We start from the raw sequence: 23,202 nt of genomic DNA on the forward strand, positions 1-23,202 counted from the left end.
CATATGTGCTGCAAAATATCTCTTTAAAGTGTTAAAAAGCAAAGATGTTACTTTGAAGATTAAGGTGCCCCTGACCCAAGCCATGGTGTTTTCAATTGCCTCAGATGCACAGACAATGAATTAGGAAGACCAAAGAAGAGTACATGCCTTTGAATTACGTTTTTATCAAAGAATATTAAATACACCACGGACGGCCAGAAGAACAAACAAGTCTGTCTTGGAAGAAGTACAGCCAGAATGCTCCTTGGGACCAAGGATGGCAAAACTTCATCTCACATACTTTGGGTATATTATCAGGAGGCACCAGTCCCTGGAGAAGGACACCATGCTTGGTAAAATAGAGGGTCAACAAAAAAGAGGAAGACCCTCAAAGAGATGGATTGACACAGTGGCTGCAACAATGGGCTTAAAACACAACGATTGTGAGGATGATGCAGGACCCGGCAGTGTTTCGTTCTGCTGTACATAGGGCCACTATGATTCGGAACCAACTAATGACTTTCTGGTGACTTGGGTTATTGGGAGTACAGGGACCCTATTCAGGATGAAAGTGAATCACCATGGCAGAGTCACTATGTCACATTTATCTGGTATGTGTGTCGCCATTCCCAAACTACTCATCTGGCCTAGGTGATGTGCTGCCGCTTCTATTTTTAAAATATCCCTTTCCCAAGTGCCCCACTTGGTTCTTCTCCCCTCTTATGTGCACGACCACACAATGGTGTGTCCTGGTCGGTTGGGCCTGCTGACTACAGGTGCCACGTGGGCGTAGGCCACGTCTGGTCCGTCAGCCTGTGTCGCCATACATGAGGGTCTCAAAGCCCACTAAGGGAACAGACAGCCACACGCACCAGAGAGACCGATGTAGACGAAACGTCATCGGTTACCGAGTCAACATCAGAGGGACCATTTGCCGTTGGGCCAACTCTGACCCATGGCGACACCACGTGTGTCAGAGTAGAACTGGGCTCCATAGGGTTTCGATGGCTGGTTTTTCAGTGGCCAGGCCTTTATCCCGTGGTACCACTAGGTGGACTCCAACCTCCAACCTTCAGGTTGGCAGCCAAGTGTGTTAACCATTTGTATCACCCAGGGACTCATGTCTAGATAGACAGAGAACTGAGGCTCCTGCCCTGAAGCTCATCATGTCAAGGAAAGACAGGACAAGCCATGAATGTTGGTGTCATTACACATTTATCCTGATGCCCCACAAAATGCAGGGGAACTGGGAGAAGGGGCACTTTGCCACGCTCCCCCACCTGAACACCTGCCTGGAATTTCTTTTAATAGTCATGAGATGTAACTGAAAAACAGACGTCAATTCAGCAACTTAAAAAAAACCATACCTGTCCATCCTATAGTATTAAAGGATTCCGAAGTATCATAACAGATAAAAGTGTAATTCATCAAATTACCTGTAGAATTTTAAATTAAAATAATGTAACAGACGGATAGTTTTGTAAATGTAAGCCAGATGTAGAATACCTCCTGAAGGGGTTTAAAGTGCAGCCTTCTCAAAAGCCACCCTTGTGAAGATAACAGCTCACGGGCACACCCTCACCTTTCTTCACGTTAAAGCCAAAAAACGATCTGTTTGCCTTTGAATCAATTCCGACTCACAGCAATCCCCTGTGTGTCAGAGTAGAACCTTGCTCCGTAGGGTTTTCCATAGCTGGTTTTTTGGAAGCAGGCCTCTTTTCCGAGGTGCCTCTGGGTGGACTCAAGCCTCCAGCCTTTCAGTTAGCAGCCGAGTGCATTAACTGTTCGCACCACAAGGGACTCCTATTCTTTAGAGTGAATTAATTTACAAAAATGTATACATATTTATATATGCATGTATAGGACTAAGACCACTTGTGTAGTTAATTGAAAGAACAGCCCAACAATCTGCAAATAACCAGCTACAAAGAAAACGACCATACAAAGCAAATAACCCACCAAAGTGTCCACTGGGAAATGCCCAGAGAGGGACGAGCCAGCAACACAGAGGACGTTCTGGGTGGGACTCGTGTCCCCTGAGATCTGTTGCTTTCCGAGCTGCAGTCACAGCTTCCCCACCTTGGGCAGTGGTCAGGGGCATGGTGAGTGTGAGACCCCAACACCAGAGAGGGATCGAGTCTATGTGAGGCACAGAGACCTCCCTGAGAGGAAATGGCCATTCACAATCCCCCTGCACAGAAGAATGTTAATGGCAACCACTTTTCCTTAGTTCATTCTCTTTCCAAAAATTCTTCCCTTTTATTTTCAACACGTTTTCCTTTAATTTCTTGCCAAGACAGTAGAGTTGCTCTGTGACTCCAGCCATTTCCTGACACCAGTGTTTCCAGAAGTGGCACTTCCTGTCCTGCAGACTTACCTCTCCCAGCCATGGGCGCTGCTCACAGCCTCTCCTCCTCTCCCTTTGCCAGCCACAAAGGCTCCCGCCCTGGGCAGCACTCAGGCCAGGCCGCCACGGGCCCCCTTCAGCCCCCTTCAGTACGTCGGCCCACACAGAGCTCTCTCCAAGCCCAGGAAATGACAACAACTGATGCTGTGTCGCTGTGAGTCGGAACCGACTCAATAGCACCTAACAACAACAATGCTGTGTAGGAGCCCTGGTGGTGCAGCGGTTAAGAGCTCAGCTGCTAACCAAAAGGTTGGTAGTTCCAATTCACCAGCCGCTCCTTGGAAACCCTATGCGGCAGCTCTACTCTGTCATATAGGGTTGCTGTGATTGGGAATCGACTCAATGGCAAGCGGTTTTAATGCTGTGTGGTACTAACGGTGTTTACAAAAAAAAAAAAAAAAAAAATTTTTTTTTTTAAAGCGCTGTCCTAAACACTTGATAGGTATTATCTCATGTAATCTTCATGGCAAAGCAAGGATTCCAACGCAGGTTTGTCTAATTACAAAACCATGTCTTAACTAAGCACGCTATACTGCCTCCCTGATATGTGCTTAACAAACACAGACACACACACATTTCTCAGCCCACTGAAAAGCCACTTATTCTTACTGAAAAGCTGCCAGGCACAAAGCACTAGAGAAATACAGACAAGGGCCAGGAGACTGTATCAGCAAAGAAAGAACAATTGAACGTGAGTAAACTGTCTCTTTCTTCACACAAACACTCCATATGCACTCTCTGAGGCAGTTCTCTTTCCAATTATGGCATTTGAAAGAAGTTCAGGTCACACAAAAACCTGGTACTCGATATTTTACTGTATTAAGACTATGTGGCACTTCCCAGCAGACTAACTCAGATACAAGAAGTCATCATAATTTTGAATCTCAAAAAATTTGGCCAGGATACATTGAAAAACATGTTAACACAAAACAAAAAGAAAATTCAAAAATCACTCAGAAAAGAATGACAGAATTCCTAACGATGGCTCATTTGATGAAAAGAACAGAACAGTTACAAAGCACAGCAGGTGCCAAAACTCAACAGATGTAGTAGGGTCTTATGACAAATGAAATTAAACTAGAGTACTAATATTAGTAATAAAAATAACCTTTACCATAAAGACATTCGCAGTGATCTGAAAAACCTTGAAGGTATTAACACTGCTCAGTGGAGGGAAAGGACTAGGCTTCCAGCTTCTCCCCACCCATGCCCACACTCCACCCCAAGAAAAAAAGAGTGCTAATGATCAGTTCTCCCCTGAAGCACAGTCTACCACCAGAGGCGGAAGTCTGAGTTGGGTAGCTCGGTATCCACCAGGCAAAGACCCCAGCAGCATGAGGGCATGGTCAGGAGCGCAGTTTCCAAGGGCAGAGTAGAAGGCTGACATTTAAGGAAAGGAAAGGTTTTTCACAAAACCCAGTAACAAGGAAGGAAGTAGCAGCTAAAATAAAACCAATGGGTGGACTAGGAGGAAATAATATTAAGTGATAAGACAAAGAAAAACGTCAACATTATAAGCAAAACACAGGAAAATAAGCAGAGCTGAGATGTCCAAACTAGGAGCTAAGGAGTGAGGACCTGCTCAGAAATCTGCTTAGACAGTTAATGAAGCAGTATTAATTTAACCCCAAAGCAGCATGGGGGAGTTGGTCAAATTTGAGGATCCAATCACTGAGTTCCACCACAAAGGCACAGCCAGAGGGGAGGAACCCTCCCTTGATCCAGAGGTGGGTTCTAAAGCAGGACAGCCCTTCATGGTGGCTAACAGACCCAGGGCAGGTCCCACACCAGCTCAGTCAGTTTGCTGAGGAATGAACAAGTCTATTACAGTGTCCCCTTTCTGAATCAACAATCAAATCACGGTAACACTACATTTTCATTCACACGAGAAGAGCAAGGATGTGAAGCTCACATTTCCATGAGGAAGACATTAGGTTTCTTGCCAAAATGTAGTGATTCTTACCAGATGAAGTTGGCGGGCAGGTCTCCAACTGTTTAAACAATAATTCCTATCTTAAACATGAAGCCACGGACTGTATATCCGAGTCAGAAGTTACATTAAAATACAAGTGTTTTCTTCCCTTTTTTCAAATGTGCACATGACGTAAAAAGGAGCTGATGAGAGAAATCTGAGGGGAACTGATGCATGCCATTTTTTTCTTAATACTCGTGGTTTGACATTTTGAGATCTTGTGTAGGAGAAGTGAGTGGGAGGCTAGAAGAAGGCAAAAATCAACTGAACAAACTTTAGGGGCTGAAAAATAAAACTGTGATCTCAAGAGGAAGATAGGAAAGTACTCAACTACAGAAAAAGATTACATCACCAACAATGTAAGGCAAGTGAAGATGAATTAAATGGCCTTTTTCAGTAAATTCTTTTCTATTTCTAAATTCAATTTTTTGAATAGGTAATAAATTACATTATTAAAAATAAAAAAAACACAAAAAAGTATACATTGAAAAGTCTCCCTACAACTTCTGTTCCCCATCCCCCAGTTCCCACCCCTCCCCTCCCTCACCCCACAATGGCAAGTAAGTTGTGTTACTTATGTTTCTTCCCAGAGTTGTCTTATGCAATGCAAATATGAGTACATACTGTCACTGTTCTAACACAGGTGTGTGTGTGTGTGTGTGTGTGTGTGTGGTTTTAAATCTGTGTTTTTCACACAGCAATGTATCTGGAAGGTCTTTATTATGTTGGTTTGTCCTGCTGCAAATTTTGTTTAACCAGGCCCCTTCTGTTAGAGTTTAGGTTGTTCTCAGAGTCTTATTTCAAACGTGCTGCAATATATTAATCCTCTTGTTTATATGTCATTTAGCTTATGTGTGAGTATAGCTGAGTGATAAATTCCCAGAAGTATAGCTATTGGTCCAATGGGTACATGCATTTTTAATATTGATCGATATTGCCAACTGGCCCTCCATATGCACTGTACCGACTTGTACTCCCACTAGGAGTCTGTGAGAGAGGCTGCCTTCTCACAGAATTGCCCAGAGTGTTATAACCATTACTCATTTTGACAAATCTGCTGGATTTGACACCTTTACCTTATCCTGACGGAAGCTGGGCATCTTGGGATTTGTTTAAAAGCCACCTTCTTCTCTTTTTCTACAAACTGTTCATATCCTTTGACTATTTTTACTGGGTTGTGGTTCTTTTTCTTAACTATTTCTAGGAACTCTTTGTATTTTAAGAAGGTTAGCCCTGTGTTGTGATAGGAGTTTCAAGCATTTTTCCCCTTTAAGGTAGAAGTTCAAGACCCACAAGCAGCTTACAAAATGCACAGGGAGGGGATGGAGGAAAGATAGGTACAAGACATAGGGTGTCACAACACGAGAACTTCAAAAGAACAGGTCATGATTTGCTGGTGGTGTTTGGGACCATAACAAAGGTCTTCTTAACGCAGATTAATTTATCGACCTTTTGTTTTATCACTTCTAGATCGTGAGTCATATTCAACTGCTCTCTCCACTCCAAGGCTAGAAAGGAATTTCCTCAAGGCTTTCTTCTTTTCCTGGTTTCCTTCTTGTTACATTTAGTTATTTGAACCACTTGAAATCTATCCTGGAGGTCCTGTACAAGATATGATCTGATTATTCTAGGTGACTGCCTAGTTTTCCTGGAATCATTCATTCAACAGTCTTTCTCCTCTCAGACGAGGCGATACTTTTAGAAGATACTAAGTCCCTTTGTGTATCTGGGCCTATTTTAAGACTTTTCTGTTGCATCTGTTTGTCTATCTGTTCAATGCCAATACCACATTGTTTTAATTATTGAGGTTTTATAACTAAGCCTCTAATATGCCTAAAAGACATTAGATGATATATTTAATTACGAGAAACAAAGATTATTATCCTAAAAAGGTATGATGGCTGATTGGAACAGAATGGTTTTAAAAGTGAACTTCTGCTCCCGGGGCAGAGGGAAAATTTAAAATGTTATGTAACCCCAATAACAACAGATATAAAGCATAATTACCAAACCCAGAAATGAATAGTAGCCATGCCCTTTTGGCTGTCATTTTAAAGTATTTTATTTCAGACTCTGGTAAAAATATAATACAGAAACATATAAAATGACTCATATACACTAAGTACAACCTGAATTCCATAGTCAAGGTGCTCTCTTCCGTCCTCACTCACCACGTCAACCACCACCCTCCCCAGCTGGCAATTCTGCATTTAGCCTTCTAGGGTTTTGGTTTGTTTGTTGTTTAATTGCAGCTAAGTAAACTGCTCTTCATGCAAGACCGCCTCTTACATAGTCCCTACCAACTTTTAAAAGTCCACATGTGCTTGTACCCTTATAAATACTTCATCATGTCCAAATAAGCACAATCATTTCCACACTTTATAAGCAACATTTCCTCTTTGCTAATGTGCTCGTCCCCAGAGGCAGTCGTTCACACAGAACAAGGGGGTGCTGCAAGGCTTAAAACCAGGAAACGTGTGCAGCAGGGTGGTATCCTCCCACCATACCTATTCAGTCTGTATGCTGAGCAAATAATCCGAGAAGCTGGACTATATGAAGAAGAATGGGGCATCAGGATTGGAGGAAGACTCATTAACAACCTGTGTTATGCAGATGACACCACCTTGCTTGCTGAAAGTGAAGAGGACTTGAAGCCCTTACTGATGAAGATCAAAGACCACAGCCTTCAGGATGGGTTACACCTCAACATAAAGAAAACAAAAATCCCACACTACTGGATCAATAAAAAACATCATGATAAACAGAGAAAAGATTCAAGTTGTCAAGGATTTCATTTTACTTGGATCCACAATCAATGCCTACAGAAGCAGCAGTTAGGAAATCAAATGATTTATTCTATTAGGGCAAATCTGCTGTAAATGACCTCTTTAAAGTGTTGAAAAGCAAAGAAGTCACCTTGAGGACTAAGGTTCACCTGACCCAAGCCATGGTAATTTCAATAGCCTCATAAGCATGGGAAAGCTGGACAAGGAATAAGGAAGACAGAAGAATCGATGCCTTTGCGTTATATTGAATATACCACGGACTACCAAAAGAATGAACAAGTTTGTCTTAGAAGAAGTACAGCCAGAACGCTCCTTAGAAGCAAGGATGGCAAGACTTCGTCTCATGTACTTTGGACATGTTATCAGGAGGGATCAGTCCCTGGAGAAGAACATCATGCTTGGTAAAGTAGAGGGTCAGTGAAAAAGAAGACCCTTAACAATATGGATTGACGCAGTGGCTGCAAGAATGGGCTCAAACATAGCAAAGATGGTGAGGATGGAGCAGGACCAGGAAGTGTTTCCTTCTGTTGTACACAGATCGCTAAGAGCTGGAAGTGACTTGACTGCACCTAAAAACAACAGTGTGAAAAATGTTTTCATCAAAGTAAAAAAAAAAATTATCACTGCTTCAGGAAATAAACCTTGATGGCGTAGTGGTTAAGTGCTACAGCTGCTAACCAAAAAAAAAGGTCGGCAGTTCAAATCCGCCAGGCGCTCCTTGGAAACTCCATGGGGCAGTTCTCCTCTGTCCTATAGGGTCGCTATGAGTCGGAATCAACTCGACAGCAGTGGGTTTGGTTTTTGGTTTTGGTGTAGTGCTTAACAGCTCCTGCTGCTAACCAAAAGGTCAGCAGTTCAAATCCACCAGGCACTTTTTGGAAACCATATGGGGCAGCTCTACCCTGCCCTATAGGGTCACTATGAGTCAGAATTGACTGGATGGCAACGGGTTTGGGTTTGGGGGTTTTCAGGAAATAAAACGGAGGCATTCAAAACACTCTAAACACTTATCTCCCTTCTTCCATCAACCCGCGGCTCTGCTGAGCTTACCGGCTCAGAGGCTGAGGACAGAATACACATGTTCATGGTGACTCGAGCCCTGGCCATTGCTGCCAAATAGTGTGTTTGGGTCATATGAAAAACATGAATGAATCAAAAGAAGTTTCAAGTTATGCTAGCAAAATTCAGCAGCACCACCATTCCTTTCGCTGTTCCTTTCCTTTGAGAAAAACTGGTGTTGTTAAAGGGCCATTTTGCTCACAATTCGGCCTCTTAAACACTTTCATACACTTATTTGTTCATTAGCCAGACAGTGTTTGGTCATATACTAGGCACTGAGGTTACAAGAACAAATGAGACATGCTTCCTGCCCTCCAGGAAGACACAGGCTAAAGAGAGACAGCACAAAAGAAGCAATTACAAACTCCTGGCTTTGTGGAAACAAGATGAAGGGACAGGCCAAGGCTGGGGCGAAGTTAGGAAGGTTCCTGGGGACTGCTGCCAGACAGGACAGACACCAAGAGTCAGGGCAGAAGTTCTAGAACTACAAGCAGCTCGGTGCTGCTGGACTTTAGCCTGCGGAGGACGGATGGGAAGGAGACAGAGGCGGGAAGAAAGGCGGCAGCACGGGGCACCTGGAAGAACATGTCCAGGAGCTCAGACTGTCCTTTGGTCACAGGATGCCACCAAGGAGGGTCCCACCTGCACTTCCCCATCAACTGGCACCCCTCAAATAGACCCTCATTGCCTTTGACCTTGTCTGTGTCCTCTTCAGACAGGTATGTCCCGATGTGCTTACCACCAGCAATGAGGACAGTTGTTGGTGCAGAGTCCTCCCAGGACAAAACGCAAATGAGCTCCAAGGGGAAGGAGTGATCCTTCCTTGGTCCACCACAGCTGCCCCCTGCAGGAAGCCTCCCCACCAGCCATCACTCCACTTCCTGTCTCCTGAGCACATGTGGCAGGCTGCTGGCTCTCCTGTCTGAGAGTCCCTCAGTCAACGCCACGTGTCAAGTACCCTCCTCCCGCAAGACCCCATTGCAATGTCATCCAGCTGGGCAACATCTATCAAGGCATGTTATTAAGAGCTTGAAAACATCCAGCCTTTCGGGTCCAGAACATTTGTTTTAAGGGCAGGGAGTGTGTGTATCCACTCTGCACCTGCTCTTCAATCCAGGTCACGTCACACCCATCAACGGATAGATTTTTCTAAAAAACAGCTCTCATTGTATGGTGGTTCTTCTAAAACGTCCAAAATCGCTCCCCATCACTCAGCTAACTCTGTTACTAACCCATCCTTCCTGGCCTCTGCTGGCCTCCGCCATGATGCTCTTCCCGTCAGGACCCAGGCATCTCTCTCCTGCCCCCTCATCACTGGTCCCAGGCTTCCTCCAGCCTGTTCTCCTGCCTGCCCACTCCGGTGACCACACCCCTTCAATCAGGGAGCATGGGTAGGTGGTAGCAGGCGGAAGGAACATTCCTTAGAAGCGAATCCTCCTTTAAAAGCAAGGATGGTGAGGTTTTGTTTTACTAACTTGGGGCATAGCATCAGGAAAGACCAATTGCTGGAAAAGGACATCAGGTTTGGTAAAATAGAGGGTCCGTGAAACCTTCAATGAGATGCGCTGACAGAAGAGCCACAACGTTGGACTTGGGCATTCCAGCAATCGTGAAGATGACGCAGGGCTGCACCATCGTTCTATTATACGTAAGGCTGCCACGAGTCTGAGCCCACTGGAGGACAAATGACAACAACTACAAGCTGATGAAAGCTGTTCATTTCTCACCTTTCCCCTCTATCCACCTAAACATGCAACTGCGTTCACACCTGCCCTCGCCCCAGCTCTCGTCCTGAGGAAGAGCTTTCCCTTCCAGTGTACAAAGCCTTCCCGTGTCCACCACAGCCTGTTCTTGCTATCTGCTTTAAGGTTTGTTTCATCCTCTTTATCTTATTCCTTCAGACTCCTTTTCTCAACAAATGCGCAACCTCAAGGCAATCCTCTCCGGGGGGAACCATCTTTATCTCCCTACAGCTATTGAACGAGCTCCCGGCCCCGCTTCACTGACTACAGCAGCCATACACTCGTCTTCCGCTTACTTCTCACCCTCTGAAGCCCCCGTCCATCTCTCCTACTCCATGAAAACTCTCTGGACAAAGGTCATTTGTCACATCCTAACCAGGTGAACTTACTCAACCTCGGTGGCATCTGGCCTCCTCCTTCCTGAAGCTCCTCCTGTGAACTCCGTGGCACACTCTGTTCCATCTCATCTCCTTGCCCCTTTCCAGGGTTTCCGTAGGCCTTTTCCTTTGTCAGGTGTCTTCTGCCCTCTTCTCACTTTGCCCCTGCACCTCAGAGGCTCTGGGCACGCCTCTGGCTTCGGCTCCACCTCAATGCCGGAGACTCGGCGAATGCTGTCTCTAAAGCAGTCCACGCGGAACGTGTCCAGCGGCCATCCTCCACCATCACACAGCACCTGCACGGTGCAGGCAGCTGTCTACTGAGCAATTCCGTCTGCCGTTCCCTGCAAAACCGCAACCCTCACGTGAAGAGGTCTATACATGCTCCCTGGGGCTTCCAACCCTGTGATTGTACTGTAAATACAATCTTTACTCTCCAGTCTCCATCAAAGCCTCCTACTTCCAGATTTCATTCATCCAACTGCCTCCTTAACATCTCCACCATGATGCACTTCAGGCATCGCAGACTGAACACCATAGGACCCCTGAGCCCAGCCCACCTGGCATCCTCCTCCCCAGGCCTCCATCTCAGCTGACGTGGCACCATTTACCCAACAGCTCCAACTGGTCCATCATTCTAGTCTCGGCTACTCTTCCTTCGCAACATAAAGCCAGTAAAAGACCTGGCACCTGCTTCTGTAAAGATTACACCCTAGGAAACCATATAGGGTACTTCTACTCTGTCCTATAGGATCGCTATGAATCAGAATTGACTTGATGGCACACATCAAGTACTTACTACCTTTGTAATGTCCCAATAAGAATGCTGCAGTCCTTGGCTCCATTCAAACCCCAAGCTACATGATGGATGTGAAGTGAATTATGGTGGGTATTATGGATTGAATTATGTCAGCCAAACTTATGTGTTGTAAAGGGTCAATATAATCACTATGAGATGATATCGACTCGACAGCATTGAGTTCAGTTTTTGGTTTGCCTGTGGCTAGAATCCCATTTGAGAATGGGTTGTCTTTGTTGTGTTAAAGAGAAGGGATTAACATAGGGTGTATTTTAAGTCAAGCTCTTTTGAGATATGAAAGAAATTAAACAAGTTAGAAAGAAGAGATGGGGTAAGATAAATGCCAGGGCACATGGAAATCTCCAAGGAATCAGAAAGCAGAAGCTGAAGAGACAAGGACCTTCCTCCAGCGCCAACAGAGAGAAAGCCTTCCCTTTGACCTGGCACTCTGAATTCCGGCTTCTAGCCTCCTAAACTATGAGAAAGTAAATTTCTGTTTGCTAAAGCCATCCACTTATGGTATTTCTGTTATAACGGGCACAGGAAGGGGTGTGCACAGATCATACCAGGTGACACTGTCAGAGGGAGCAACACCAAAATGACTGTCCAAAATTTCTGTGCTGTGTTTCAGCAAAATTTTATTATTTTTATTAAAAATACACCTGCAGTTGAGCCCTGGTGGCACAGTGGTTAGGAGATCAGCGGCTAACCAAAAGGTTGGCAGTTCAAATCCACCAGCCGATCCTTGAAAACCCTATGGGGCAATTCTACTCTGTCCTATAGTGTCCCTATGCGTCAGAACCAACAACGGCAATGGGTTTGGGTATAACTGTAGTTGATTATAACAACAAAAACAGCTTACATGTATCAATTTGTATGCCTACAAGGCTAAAACTCTATGCCTATTTACTTTTTGAAGCTTCTAACCTGATTCCGGTCACAGCTGTCATTACTAGCCAATTACAATGACCCTTCAAATCATGTGATTTCATTTGCACGCACCCCACAAACTCAAGATGTTGTTTTCATTTTTGCCGGTGTTCTAATAGTTGCTGATTTTGTCAAGTTTTCGGGTGTTTTGCTACCGTCTTGGGATAATCAGTATTTGTAAACCTGTATCAATAACTTTTTTGAGAATAAAGTAGTAAAGAAGAAGGAGAATCAAAATCATTAATACAAAAAGCATTACTAGTGGTCCCACGTGGGCTGGTAGGAGGAGGTCCATGGGGACTGACACCACACTGGCCGTGCCACTGAACAAAGCAGCAGCAACAGGCAAACACTGCGGCGTTACATGTTCTTTGCAATGCTACACCCCTGTGCCTCCTTGGCACACCGTCTCCCAAAACAAGGTTTGACTTTGACCAGGTGTAGCAGCCTTTATTCCCACCCCCTCAGCTACCAACTGGGAAAAGTAGTTCGGGCGGTTGGGGGCGGGGGGTGGGCAGGGTTGGTTTGTTTGGGTTTTTTTGTTGCTGATGTTGTTTTAAGAAGGAATTCACAAGTGTACCAAGGAGGGGATCCGCGGGACCCCAGCCCTAGGCCAGGCCTTGGGCTGACCCCAGCCCTTTTCAAAGCTGGTGGACAGCCCCAAGCTTTGCTCCAGCTCAGTTGGCGACCGGGGCGGGGAGGGGGGGCACTCTCGGTAAGCACGCGCCTCTGCCGGCCAAGTCCAAGGGCAGGAAGCGCTAGCCACAATCGCTCCCTGGAACCCAGGCCGAAACACATCCATTCTCAACTCCAGTTTCTAGGTGTAAACTGGATACCGCAGCGTGGGGAGACACCCAGGGCTGTTGTGCCCACGAGAATCAGGGAGGCTACAAGCTAGAGCCGGGAGGCAAGGACCAACGAATGGTCCAAGACGATGTCGGGGCTGCAGGTTGCGTCAACAGGCGGGTCCAAGGAGAGACCGCGCCACTGGCTGCCGGAGCGCAGGGCTGCGAGGGACCGCGCCCGACCCGGGTCGGAAGTCGGCCAGGCTCCCCGCTGACCCGCTCGCCGCCTGGGCTGCACGTCTAGGGCGCCCGGGGCAGGAAGCGCGGGCTGCGCATAGGCGCCGCGTAGTCAACAGCCGGCGGGAACTGGGAACAGACAAAGCAAAGCCCTTGAACCTGGGTTCCCGAGTGCCGAGGACTCGGGTGGTTCGTTCGTGTGACAGGCGGTGGCCTAGGTAGCGCCAGCAGCGGCGCGCCGCGTGGACATCGCCGGGACCCCAGCGCGCAGCGCCGCCGGGACTGCCTACTCTGAGGGCGTCCGTGTTCGGGCCTGGCTGCCTAGTCCCTACCGCGCCAGCGTCCTCACCTGGCTCGCCCTCATCCACGCCAGCGACGCCGCCTTTGCTGCCCCAGGTTCCTCTGCCCCAAAGGTCTCCACCTCCCGCCCTTGAGCGAGCCTCGGCCCTGACTGTTCTGCTCTGACTGCCCCCCTCTGAGACACGCCTCTGTCACCCCGGGGTGTCGGCATAGCCGGCTGGAGACGCGTCCAGCAGGTCCGAGCATTCCCGAACATCGCCACTCATTATTGTCACTTCCCCCGCTGAACACCCTAGCCTGCAGTGCCAACAGCGGGCTGTGCGGGGCCGCGCTTTCCTCTCGCTGGGCACGTCCAAGGCCCGCGCGGCTTTCACCCGGCCAGTACTCGGTCCCCAGCGTGGTCATCGCGGGGCGGCCGGGGGCCCCAGGACCGCGCTCCGAAGAGCGGCGGGGATGAGCGGGTCTGCACCTTCCTGGGGGTGAGAGAGCTCCTGCCCCACTTCCTCGCTGGCCAGGGGCGCCAAACGGCCGGTTCTAGGGGGAGGTGGCACGCTCATTCCCGTCACGGACCCGAGACTGAGAGCCCAGAGGGTGTAAACGGCGCCTAACGGACCGTGGACATGCGTGCCCAGTGAGCGCGGCCAGAAACGGCGATGGGACCCTGAACGGGGGGCGGTCCCAGTCTCTGCCCGCCCGACTCCACGCGCGGCTTCCCGTCCCTGCCACGGACAAGTGACGCCTGGGCTCCCGGCTTCGGCTTTCTGGCTCCCAGGCTCCGGTTCTCTGGCTCCGGCTTTTAGGCTCCGGTTCCCAGGCTCCCAGGCTTTCCGACTCCCGACTCCGGCGCGCTCCACCACGCGGCCGCCGCGCTCGCGGCCCGCTGCAAGGAGCTCGCCGGGCGGACCCATCGCTGGCCAGCCTTGCGGCCCGGCCAGCGGGCCCACCACCCGGCCCGACGTCCAGCTCCGAAGGGCTCCCTCCCGCCCCAGGGGTCCAGTCCCGCGCGCCGCCAGCGGGCAGAGCGCTCGCGGCCGGCCTTGGAGCGAGCACTTACTGGGGCTCAGGAAGCACTCGGTGAGCCTTCGGAAGCAGCTCGCGTTTGTAGAGGGTCCATCTTCCATTTCGGAGCCGAGCAGCAACGGGGCCGCAGCCAGGGCCAGGCCGACGCCACGAGGCCGCCGCGCAAAGGGGCCGCCGGGGCCGGGGCGCGCGCCCAGGAGCCCCGCAGGCCACAGGCGGCAGGCGGCGCCGAGCGGGAGCCGGGGCGGCGGCGGCCGGGGCCCGGCGCGCGCGGGCAGCAGCAAGCTCCGGAGCGCCGGCGACAGAAGCAGCCACCGCCTCCCGCCGCCGCTGCGGCGACTGCCACTGGGGGGGCCGCTCAGAGGCGCTGCCTCTTCTCCTCTTCCTCCTCCTCCTCCTCCCACATGGCCGCCTCCCCCCGCCGCCGCCGCGCCCTGCCTTCCTGGGAGACGCGCGGGGAGCTGGCAGGCGGCTGAGGCGGGGAGGAGAGCGCGGGGCGGCGCGGGGGGCGGCGGCCCCAAGCAGAAGGAGGTCAGGGTGGCGGGGGCCAGCGCAGAGGACAGGGCCAGCGCCAAGGGAGCACCAGGCGCGCCCCGGCCGCTGTCACCACCGCTGCGCGCGGGGAAAGCGCCGAGGCTCCGAGGCGCGAGGGGCGGGCGCGCAGGCGGCGGGGCGGCCCGGGGGCGGTCGCAGGGCGGTGGCTCCGGGCGGGACATGCCCCTCTGGCCGCAGGGCAGGCGGTTGCTCTTGGGTCGCGCCGGGCGGCCGGCCGGCTGTCTCCGCCCCTGGGCGCGCTCCGCCGCGGCTCGCGAGGGGCGGGCCGATCCGCCGGCCTCCGCTCCCTCGGGTAGAGTTCCCCGCGGCTTCCCGCGCCGGGGATCCGCACACAGCGTCTTCCGCCGGCCGGACCGGTCTGGAAGAGGCTGCGACCCGCGGAGGGTGGGGGGTGGCGCTCCAGCTCAGACTGTGGCGACCCAGGGAAGCGCCGAGGAGACTGCTTCAGCTTGGCTTTCCAGAGCGGCGGTGATGGAAAGCGCCCCCGGCAGACCGGCGCCCCAACGCCCCGATGCCCCCAGCGCCGCCGCCCACGCTGCGCGCCCCTATAAGCAGGCGGCGCCGGGACCCGCCCCACGTTGGCCTAGGGACGGCTCCTGGCCGGGCCGTCAGCCTGGGTCTGGCATTTCGAATTCTGAGCCCGTAGACTTGCTGCAGCGCCGGCTGCGCACCACGTCGGTCTGTCCCTGCGCAAGGCAGGGGCCCCTCCTGTCGGCGAGCCGGCACTCCAGCCGAGCTGCGCGCCCAGCTCCCTGAGGGGGAATCAAACTTGGACATTGGGTTGGAGTTTCCATAAACGCACAATGTTTCCAATAAAGCAAGGTTTGGGAAACCACTTCTGCCGCAGCACTGTATTTCAAATGCCCCACTTTAAAACTCACTGAGCGCGCAAAAATCCCGCAGCCCTTTGCAGTTGCCCGTGTGGGGCTGGAGGAGGGAAAGGGCTAACTAGGGTGCAAAACAGAAACGCAGGGACGGTCATCGTCCAAAGCCTGCGGGACAACCTCCCCAGCTGCAGCTGTCTTGGATACCCTTCCCCAGCCATGAGTCCAGAAAGTTGCCACGGCAGGGACATGCCGACAAAGGGGCGCTCAGAACAAGGCGCCGCCAAAAGTTTGGGAAAGTTGGAGCGCAGGAGTTCAGGGATGCGCAGATGTCGCACCCCGGCGCGCGGGTTCCAATGAGAGTCTATGGGACCGGCTGTTCGCTTAGGCTTGGCCTCCGTGGATTTGGGTCACCTTTCCTGGAACTAGAGCGCGCGCGCCAGAGCCCGGCCCTTACCAAGGGCACGGCGGTCACACGGAGCGCGCGATGCGCTGGCGCAGGGCCTGGCTGCTCAAACGTGCGCATGGTCACCGGGGCCTTTGCTTGCCTGCGAAGTTTTCTTCTTTCTGCCCAGGCCTCACGTGTTTTTATTTTGAAGTGTGCTCCACGCTCTTCCCTACATTCTTTCCCGACTCTTACCCAAATGCCCCACAGCGGAAATGGGGGGATGTGTATTTGCACCAGACTTAGCCAGTTGGATACCCGGGACATTGTGCGGCTCCCTCGCTCCCCAGCAAAAGTCCACGGGAGTTTCCTCGATTCCAGGGCGGGCTGGGAGTGGCGCGTGTTACAGGTGCCAGCCCTGGCACTCACTGGGTCGTAATCCCTAAATCTGCGGGACAAAAAAATGATTCTGGTAACTCTTACCTGATTAAGAGGCGAGGTTTTAGCTGCCTTTGCTACAGGCAGGGTATCTGCGAAGGAAACGCTAGACATGATCCAGCAAAGGTGCGTTTTCCCGCGATGCCGCCTCCCTGCGAGACGCTCTGGCCGCGCAGACCCCACGCTCGCTGCTGTTGCTGGGGGTCAGGACTTGCGCCGCTGCAGATGCGGACCTGGAGGAGGAGTCTCGGGGGCCGCCCACATTGGTTTAATGAAGACCTATTTCTCCACGGAGTGTTCATTGCCCATTGCTTTATACTCAGAATGTTTTCTCTTGTCAATCCCCTTTCATTAGTTACATTTTTTGGAGTTATTAAAGTGATTTTCCGGTTACAGTTCATTTTCTTGACTATGAGCCACTTTGCGCGCACTAGGGGAGGGGTGGAAAACATCAAATATTTGTTCTCTGACTCTTCCTTCAATCAGGACACACTTTCGAATTCTCATTAACCCTTTTATAGAATCAACCTTTTCTTTCTACTTTTCCTCCTTCTCTTCGCCAATTTCTTGCGGGGAGGACACATTTCCTGGACAAATTAGAAATCACAAAGCATGACAAGGGGAAAGAGACAACTCGGGAAGACTTTTACTGATTGCCGATTGCATTCACTAAGGGTTCGCCCTACTTGCTCCTGGTGTTCACGTTTGTTAATATAAATGTAATAGGTATTCAGCCACTTTTCCTTTCTTCATGAAATACTGCTAAGTCAAAAATTTAAATTACAAACGCACCAAGACTGTCACTCACGCCTGTATTCAGGACTTGCAGCACCTGTTGATTGCGTTTCCTGTGGATTCTTTCCCTTCCCTTTGAGTTTTTCTAGTGATGTATCAGAAAAGGAAGATTGTGTCACTAAACATTTATTACTCTAAACGTTTTATGAATAAACACACTGGCCCATAATTAAGTGGATGCTGCACGAAGTTTGCAAGAGTTATGTGTAAAAATGTTACCAGCTTACAGTGCAGCATAAGCCTGAGATCATTCATTGTAGTTCCAGGAGCATAGGAAGAGCTATGCCAGAAACTCATCCATTGCAGCACTCTGCTTAAATGATTTCCCTCCTTCTCACATCAGAATGGTCAGGCTACACTGCAAATAATAAGAACTAAACGAATATTAAGAGCAGTTAACATCGGTAAAGATGCCAAAATGATCAGCACTGCTGATAAGTCAACGTTTTAAAAGAACACAAAGCATCTGTCTCCCCCCTTCCCCAAGGCTGATAATCAAAAGTTTTATAATGGCAACGAAAACTTGCATTAGTGGACATATGTAGCCATTCCTGTACGTATTTAAGTGCTCCAAAAATTCTCCCATATGTTGTTATTTTTAAATCAAGTTAATTTCATATGTTTTAGTATTTTATGCATAATATGGCACTGTTTTTTTAATTCATATATAGAAGAAACAAATATCTGCCTGTTTATTCTCTAATTTAAGTTATGTTCTTTAAAACTTTTGTGGGTCAAAGAAGATCTTAGGAAATTTTTAAATGACAATTTTCATCTTAAAATTCTGAAATTTCTTTACGATAATTTAACTGTTTAATAACCAAGAGTTAGGTTCGTGACTAATGTGGTTAACATTTAATGAGCTTTTTGGTAAGGGTGTGGGTGGGTGTCTTACTGGTTTTACTTTACCACTTTGGAGAATTGAGCCTACAGCTATAAATTTTATATCACTAACTTATTCTTGACTACCTTGCTTTCTCTTTTAAAATGCTAGTAACTTTTTTAAAATAAAGATATGAAAACAAAGGTTAGTTAAATGTTAAACCCACCCACTTATACATACGCTGTTGTTGTTAGGTGCCTTTAAGCCAGTTCCTCTCACGGAAGGAAGCGCTGTCCTATCCTGTGCCATCCTCACAATAAGGTCTATAGAAAGGGGCACAGTCTCCTTACCTTGACTTAAACTTTTGTGGCTTCTTTAAAATACATAAGAACCCAAGAAAAATAATTCATAAGCAAGTGGCTGTTGTTTCCAAGCTTAATAAAAGCATGTGGGGTTTGCATGTCAGACTTGTCAGTTTAATGGCTAGTAGATTGCTCAGGTGTGGCATGTCAGATCCCACAAGCCCTGTGCATTCTAATAAGATCATTTATTTACTATCAGGCAAATTACAAATGGACTTTGGCTGATAGGCATTTATTCATGCCCTCCCAAGCCCACCAAATCCCCACTATTAGTTCTAAGTTTGTGTCCTTAAGCCTCTTTCAAATTTTTCTCATCCCCTATCCATCATAGCTTTGTTGTACAGACTCCTGGAAGTATGTATTTAGTCTGTGCATAATAACATGCGGCATTAAATCTCTTCTTAAGAAATTCAATGCGTGTATAATTTGCATTGGCAATTTTGTTTTAAAAAGTCTGACATTCGTGTCAGTGCCTATCTTACTACTGAACCCATTGGCGTTGAGTCAATTCTGACTCATAGCAACCCTGTAGGACAGAGCAGAACTGCCACATGGGGTTTCCAAGAAGCAGCTGGTGGATTCCAGCTGCTGACCCCTCGTTAGCAGCCTGGCTCTTAACCACTGCACCACTAGGGACCTTTAATAAAGGCCAGCACACAGTAGGCACTCAAAAATTGTATCCCTGCGTGTAACCTGGAGCCCTGGTCAGCAGACCAAATCCACAAGCCCCTTATTGGAAATCCTGTGGGGCAGTTCTACTATGCCCTATAGGGTCACCATAAGTCGGAATTGACCCCACAGCAATGGGTTTGGTTTTTGGTTTGGTTATCCATTACTCACATGCCAACTGATTACAAATTTCTATTATTCTTGACATTAACCAGCCCTGACGAAAGTGAGGGGTGCATTCTTATGGTACTGTCACGGCCCAGCCTAAAAAAAAATGAGGCCATTATCACTCTAAAAAATATATTATTATAAAATCAGTACACTGACTGCAGCAGACTTGAAGCCAGACCGAAGATGATACCACTAATATCGTCTCCCATTCAGATTCCTACGTCTTCAACAGAGTGTCAGTTAAGTTACTTTTATGAGTTCAAACAAATTAGCTATAAAACAAAATATGTCTTTATTATTTTGATTTTTTTATAAAACAACTGTGTAGGAATGAGCATAGGTATATTATTCTTCATTTTAGAAACTTCAAAAGAGTGTTAATTTTCAATTTAAACACTTTTGATAATATGCAGATGTACAGTGTTCTGTGCAGCAATGAAAGGACTTTGCTTTCACTGGTTAAAACATTAAGATCCCAAATACCTTCGTAAGTATCCACTCCTTCTGAGAAAAGAGGAGGGGTGACCCCTGATTAACACCAAAATCCAAGCGGAAACGTTCACTAATCAAAATCTAAAGCTTTTCGTTCCCTCCTGACAATCAGCTTCCCATAATGCTCTCAGCACCTGGCCCCGAGGCTATCCACGTCAGAAAGAACCCCCGAGTTTGTATAATTAATAGTAAATTCTTATCATCACCACGTCAGGATTCAGCTTTTCCAGAGAAGACACTGTTGTGTAATGACAGAACTATATTTCCAAGATGTTGCCATTAAAAAACAGGGTCCCTTGGGAAACCCATTGGGATTAGCAGGATGCTGAAGCTGTTTGCATTTCTCAAAATTAGAACACAACAGTGTGTTTTGTTTAAATAATCAATATTTTCACCTAACTTTCACAAGTCAGATATATCCATGTAAGTCTACTTTTTAAGAATCAAAGAAAAGCAGCATGAAAATTACATCTTCAGAGAAACAAAGAAAGAAAAAAGTCTAGAAGAAAGGAAGAATTTTTTTTTTTTTTTTTAAGAGAGAGCCAAAGACCAATTTAATCGTTTAAGTAGAAAGCAAGCATGGCTCAGGAATGGCTTACTTTATTAAAGATGCTATCTCCTGGTCCCTGTTGTTAGGAGCGGTCAAGTCCGTTCCGACTCATAGCGACCCTACGCACAACAGAATGAACATGGCCCGGTCCTGCGCCATCTTTATGATTGTTGTTATGCTTGAGGTCATTGTTGCAGCCACTGTGTCAGTCCACCTCGTTGAAGGTCTTCCTCTTTTCCACTGACCCTGCACTCTGTCAAGCATGATGTCCTTCTCCAGGGACTCATCCCTCCTGACAACATGTCCAAAGTGTGTAAGACGCAGTCTCGCCATCCTGGTCCCTAGGAATCCCTTATTTGCAGAAGGGAATATGGTCTCAGAAAGTGTTGTCAAAACTGATATCAACTTAGCCCGCTGTTCTGAGTACCTTAGTGCTCACACAAATTATTGCCTGAGCTGTGAATTGTTAATATCATTTGAAATAGGCAGGTCTTCATCTGTTGCTTGGGACTGTTCTCGAAAACTTTTTTTTTTTTTTTTAATTTTATTAGCCAAATTCTTACCATAGACTTTGACATATGCACAAGGGGTCTGATGCAGTTCTGGAAAAAATAAAATGTGTTAGCTATTCCAGATTTGTCTCAGGGATAAGAATCCAAATGGCTCATTTAATCCAGAGAACTTATTCCTTTCTGTTCATCTCAAAAAAATGTAAGGCCTGGCCTGGAGCCCACGTGGGGCACTGTGGGTTTTGTTCCGGTCTGGGCCAGCACCGGATGGGCATTTCAGGGCATCAAGCGGAGGGAGGCAGGGTTCTTTTGCGGCTCCAATCGTTCTGACGTCAGGCCTTTAAAGGTTGTAAAGGAGGAAAAAGCAATGCTTTTTTCTCCCTGAGGGTCTCTTATTAAAGTGCCAAAAAGAAAAAGGAAGAGAGAGCTAGAGAGCTTACTGCTGGAATCGAGTTCCCTGGCTGCTGACGTGTGTTACAGGATACATGACGCCCAGGGCAGGAGCCAGGGTTTTCAGGATTTGGATTTGAGGATACGATAGGCCCCAGTGGAGACCGTCCTTCCTCTTGCTCACACATATTTCCAGCCTCTATAAAACAGCATGTTGTAAGAGAGATCTAAGGAGTGCTTTATATACGAAAACTTTTGAAATGGACCCTTCTGAGAAAAATAACAGTCAAGACCCAAACGATAAGCAGACTTTTTCCCACTGCGTTTGTTATCTGCATGGCATGACAGTCCTTATTTTTAGCAGCCATCCAGTTGACCCTGACTCATAGCAACCCCAAGCACAATGGGATGAAATACTACCGAGTCCTGTGCCATTCGCCATCCCCATGATGGGTTGCGGATCAGACCGTTGTGATTCATTGGCTGATTTTCAGGATTAGATTGCCAGGACTTTTCTTCCTAGTCTGTCTTAGTCTGATAGCTCTGCTGAAGTCTGTTCAACATCATAGCAACACACAGGCCTCCATGGACAGAGGGGCAGTGGCTGTGCATGAGGCGTATTGGCTGGGAATTGAACCTGGGTCTCCTCTCTGCTTGAAAGGTGCAAACTCTACCACTGAACCACTCACGCCTCATAACTTGACAGAGAGCCACAGGAATCTACAAAAATCATTCAGACTGGTAGAGGAAGCAAGGAGAAGTTGAGGCAGGGCAATATATAGGCCATAGCCTCCCGAATCACAGTCGTGTTGTTGGGTTCAGAAACCGGGATTGTGTAACAGTGCTCATGTGCTGCAATGGTGTTATAGCCGTGGACATAGGCAATGAGGACACGAAGGGTTTTCCCCCGCTCCCCAAAGTTCAGTGTCCACATTCTCCCAATAGTGGAGGATCCTTTAAAGCAGTAATTTGATAGGGTTTCCTGGTCACAAACAGAGTGCCGCAGCACTGAACTAGCCCTGAATACAAATCACTGGTCTCCACATCTTCTCCAAGCTTCCTGTAGATTAATGGGACCCACTGACGTGTTTGCAAGCTTTGCATTTCTCCCTCTCTTCAGCTTGCCGTTCTGCTGGCGATTCCCACTGGAAGTCTCCAGAAATGGCCATTCCAAGAACCTTATGCTCCTGGTAGCTTATCCCAGGTTGTGCCTGGTGGCTCAAGAGTTAAGTGCTTGGCTTCTAACCAAAAGGTTGGTGGTTTGAACCCACCTAGTGGCTACACAGGAGAAAGATGTGGCAATCTCCTCCTATAAAGATTAACCCATTACCATCGAGTTGCTTCTGACTCATAATGGCCCCACAAGACGGAGTAGGGTTCCCAAGGCTGTAAATCTTTATGGAAGCAGACAACCACATTTTTCTCCCACGAGCAGCTGGTAGGTTTAGACCGCCAACTTTGTAGTTAGCAACCAGGTGCTTTAACTATGGCACCACCAGGGCTCATTCCCGTAAAGACTGTTCTTGTTAAGTGTCATCGAGTTAGTCCAACTCATAGCGAACCCTACGCACAATAGAACGAAACTGAAAATTGGTTGCTTGCTATGCTTGAGCCCATTGTTGTAGCCACTGTGCCAATTCATCTTGTTGAGAGTCTTCCTCTTTTTCAATGACCGTCTATTTTACCGAGCATGATGTCCTTCTCCTGAGACTGATCCCTCCTGACAACATGTCCAAAGTATGTGAGATGTAGCCTCACCATCCTTGATTCTAAGAAGTATTTTGGTTGTACTTCTTCCAAGACAGATTTGTTTATTCTTTTGACAGTCCAATGTATATTCAATATT

The 23,202-nt window shown here is 48.2% G+C and overlaps 1 protein-coding gene across 7 annotated transcripts in view; it reads right to left on the bottom strand.

The window, feature by feature from the left end:
* PDE10A (phosphodiesterase 10A) overlaps positions 1 to 23,202 on the bottom strand; it is a 745,035-nt gene that overhangs the window by 359,664 nt on the left and 362,169 nt on the right. Inside the window, exon 1 of one of the 7 annotated variants that reach the window (XM_049905169.1) lies at positions 14,428 to 15,020. The exons of the other annotated variants lie outside the window; for them this stretch is intronic. Coding sequence (XP_049761126.1) covers positions 14,428 to 14,494 — 67 coding nt within the window. The 5' untranslated portion in view covers positions 14,495 to 15,020. Of the gene's footprint in view, positions 1 to 14,427; positions 15,021 to 23,202 lie in introns of those variants that run through there. 7 annotated transcript variants of the gene reach the window in all.

Source organism: Elephas maximus, chromosome 1, assembly GCF_024166365.1.
Source record: "Elephas maximus indicus isolate mEleMax1 chromosome 1, mEleMax1 primary haplotype, whole genome shotgun sequence".
Lineage (NCBI taxonomy): Eukaryota > Metazoa > Chordata > Mammalia > Proboscidea > Elephantidae > Elephas > Elephas maximus.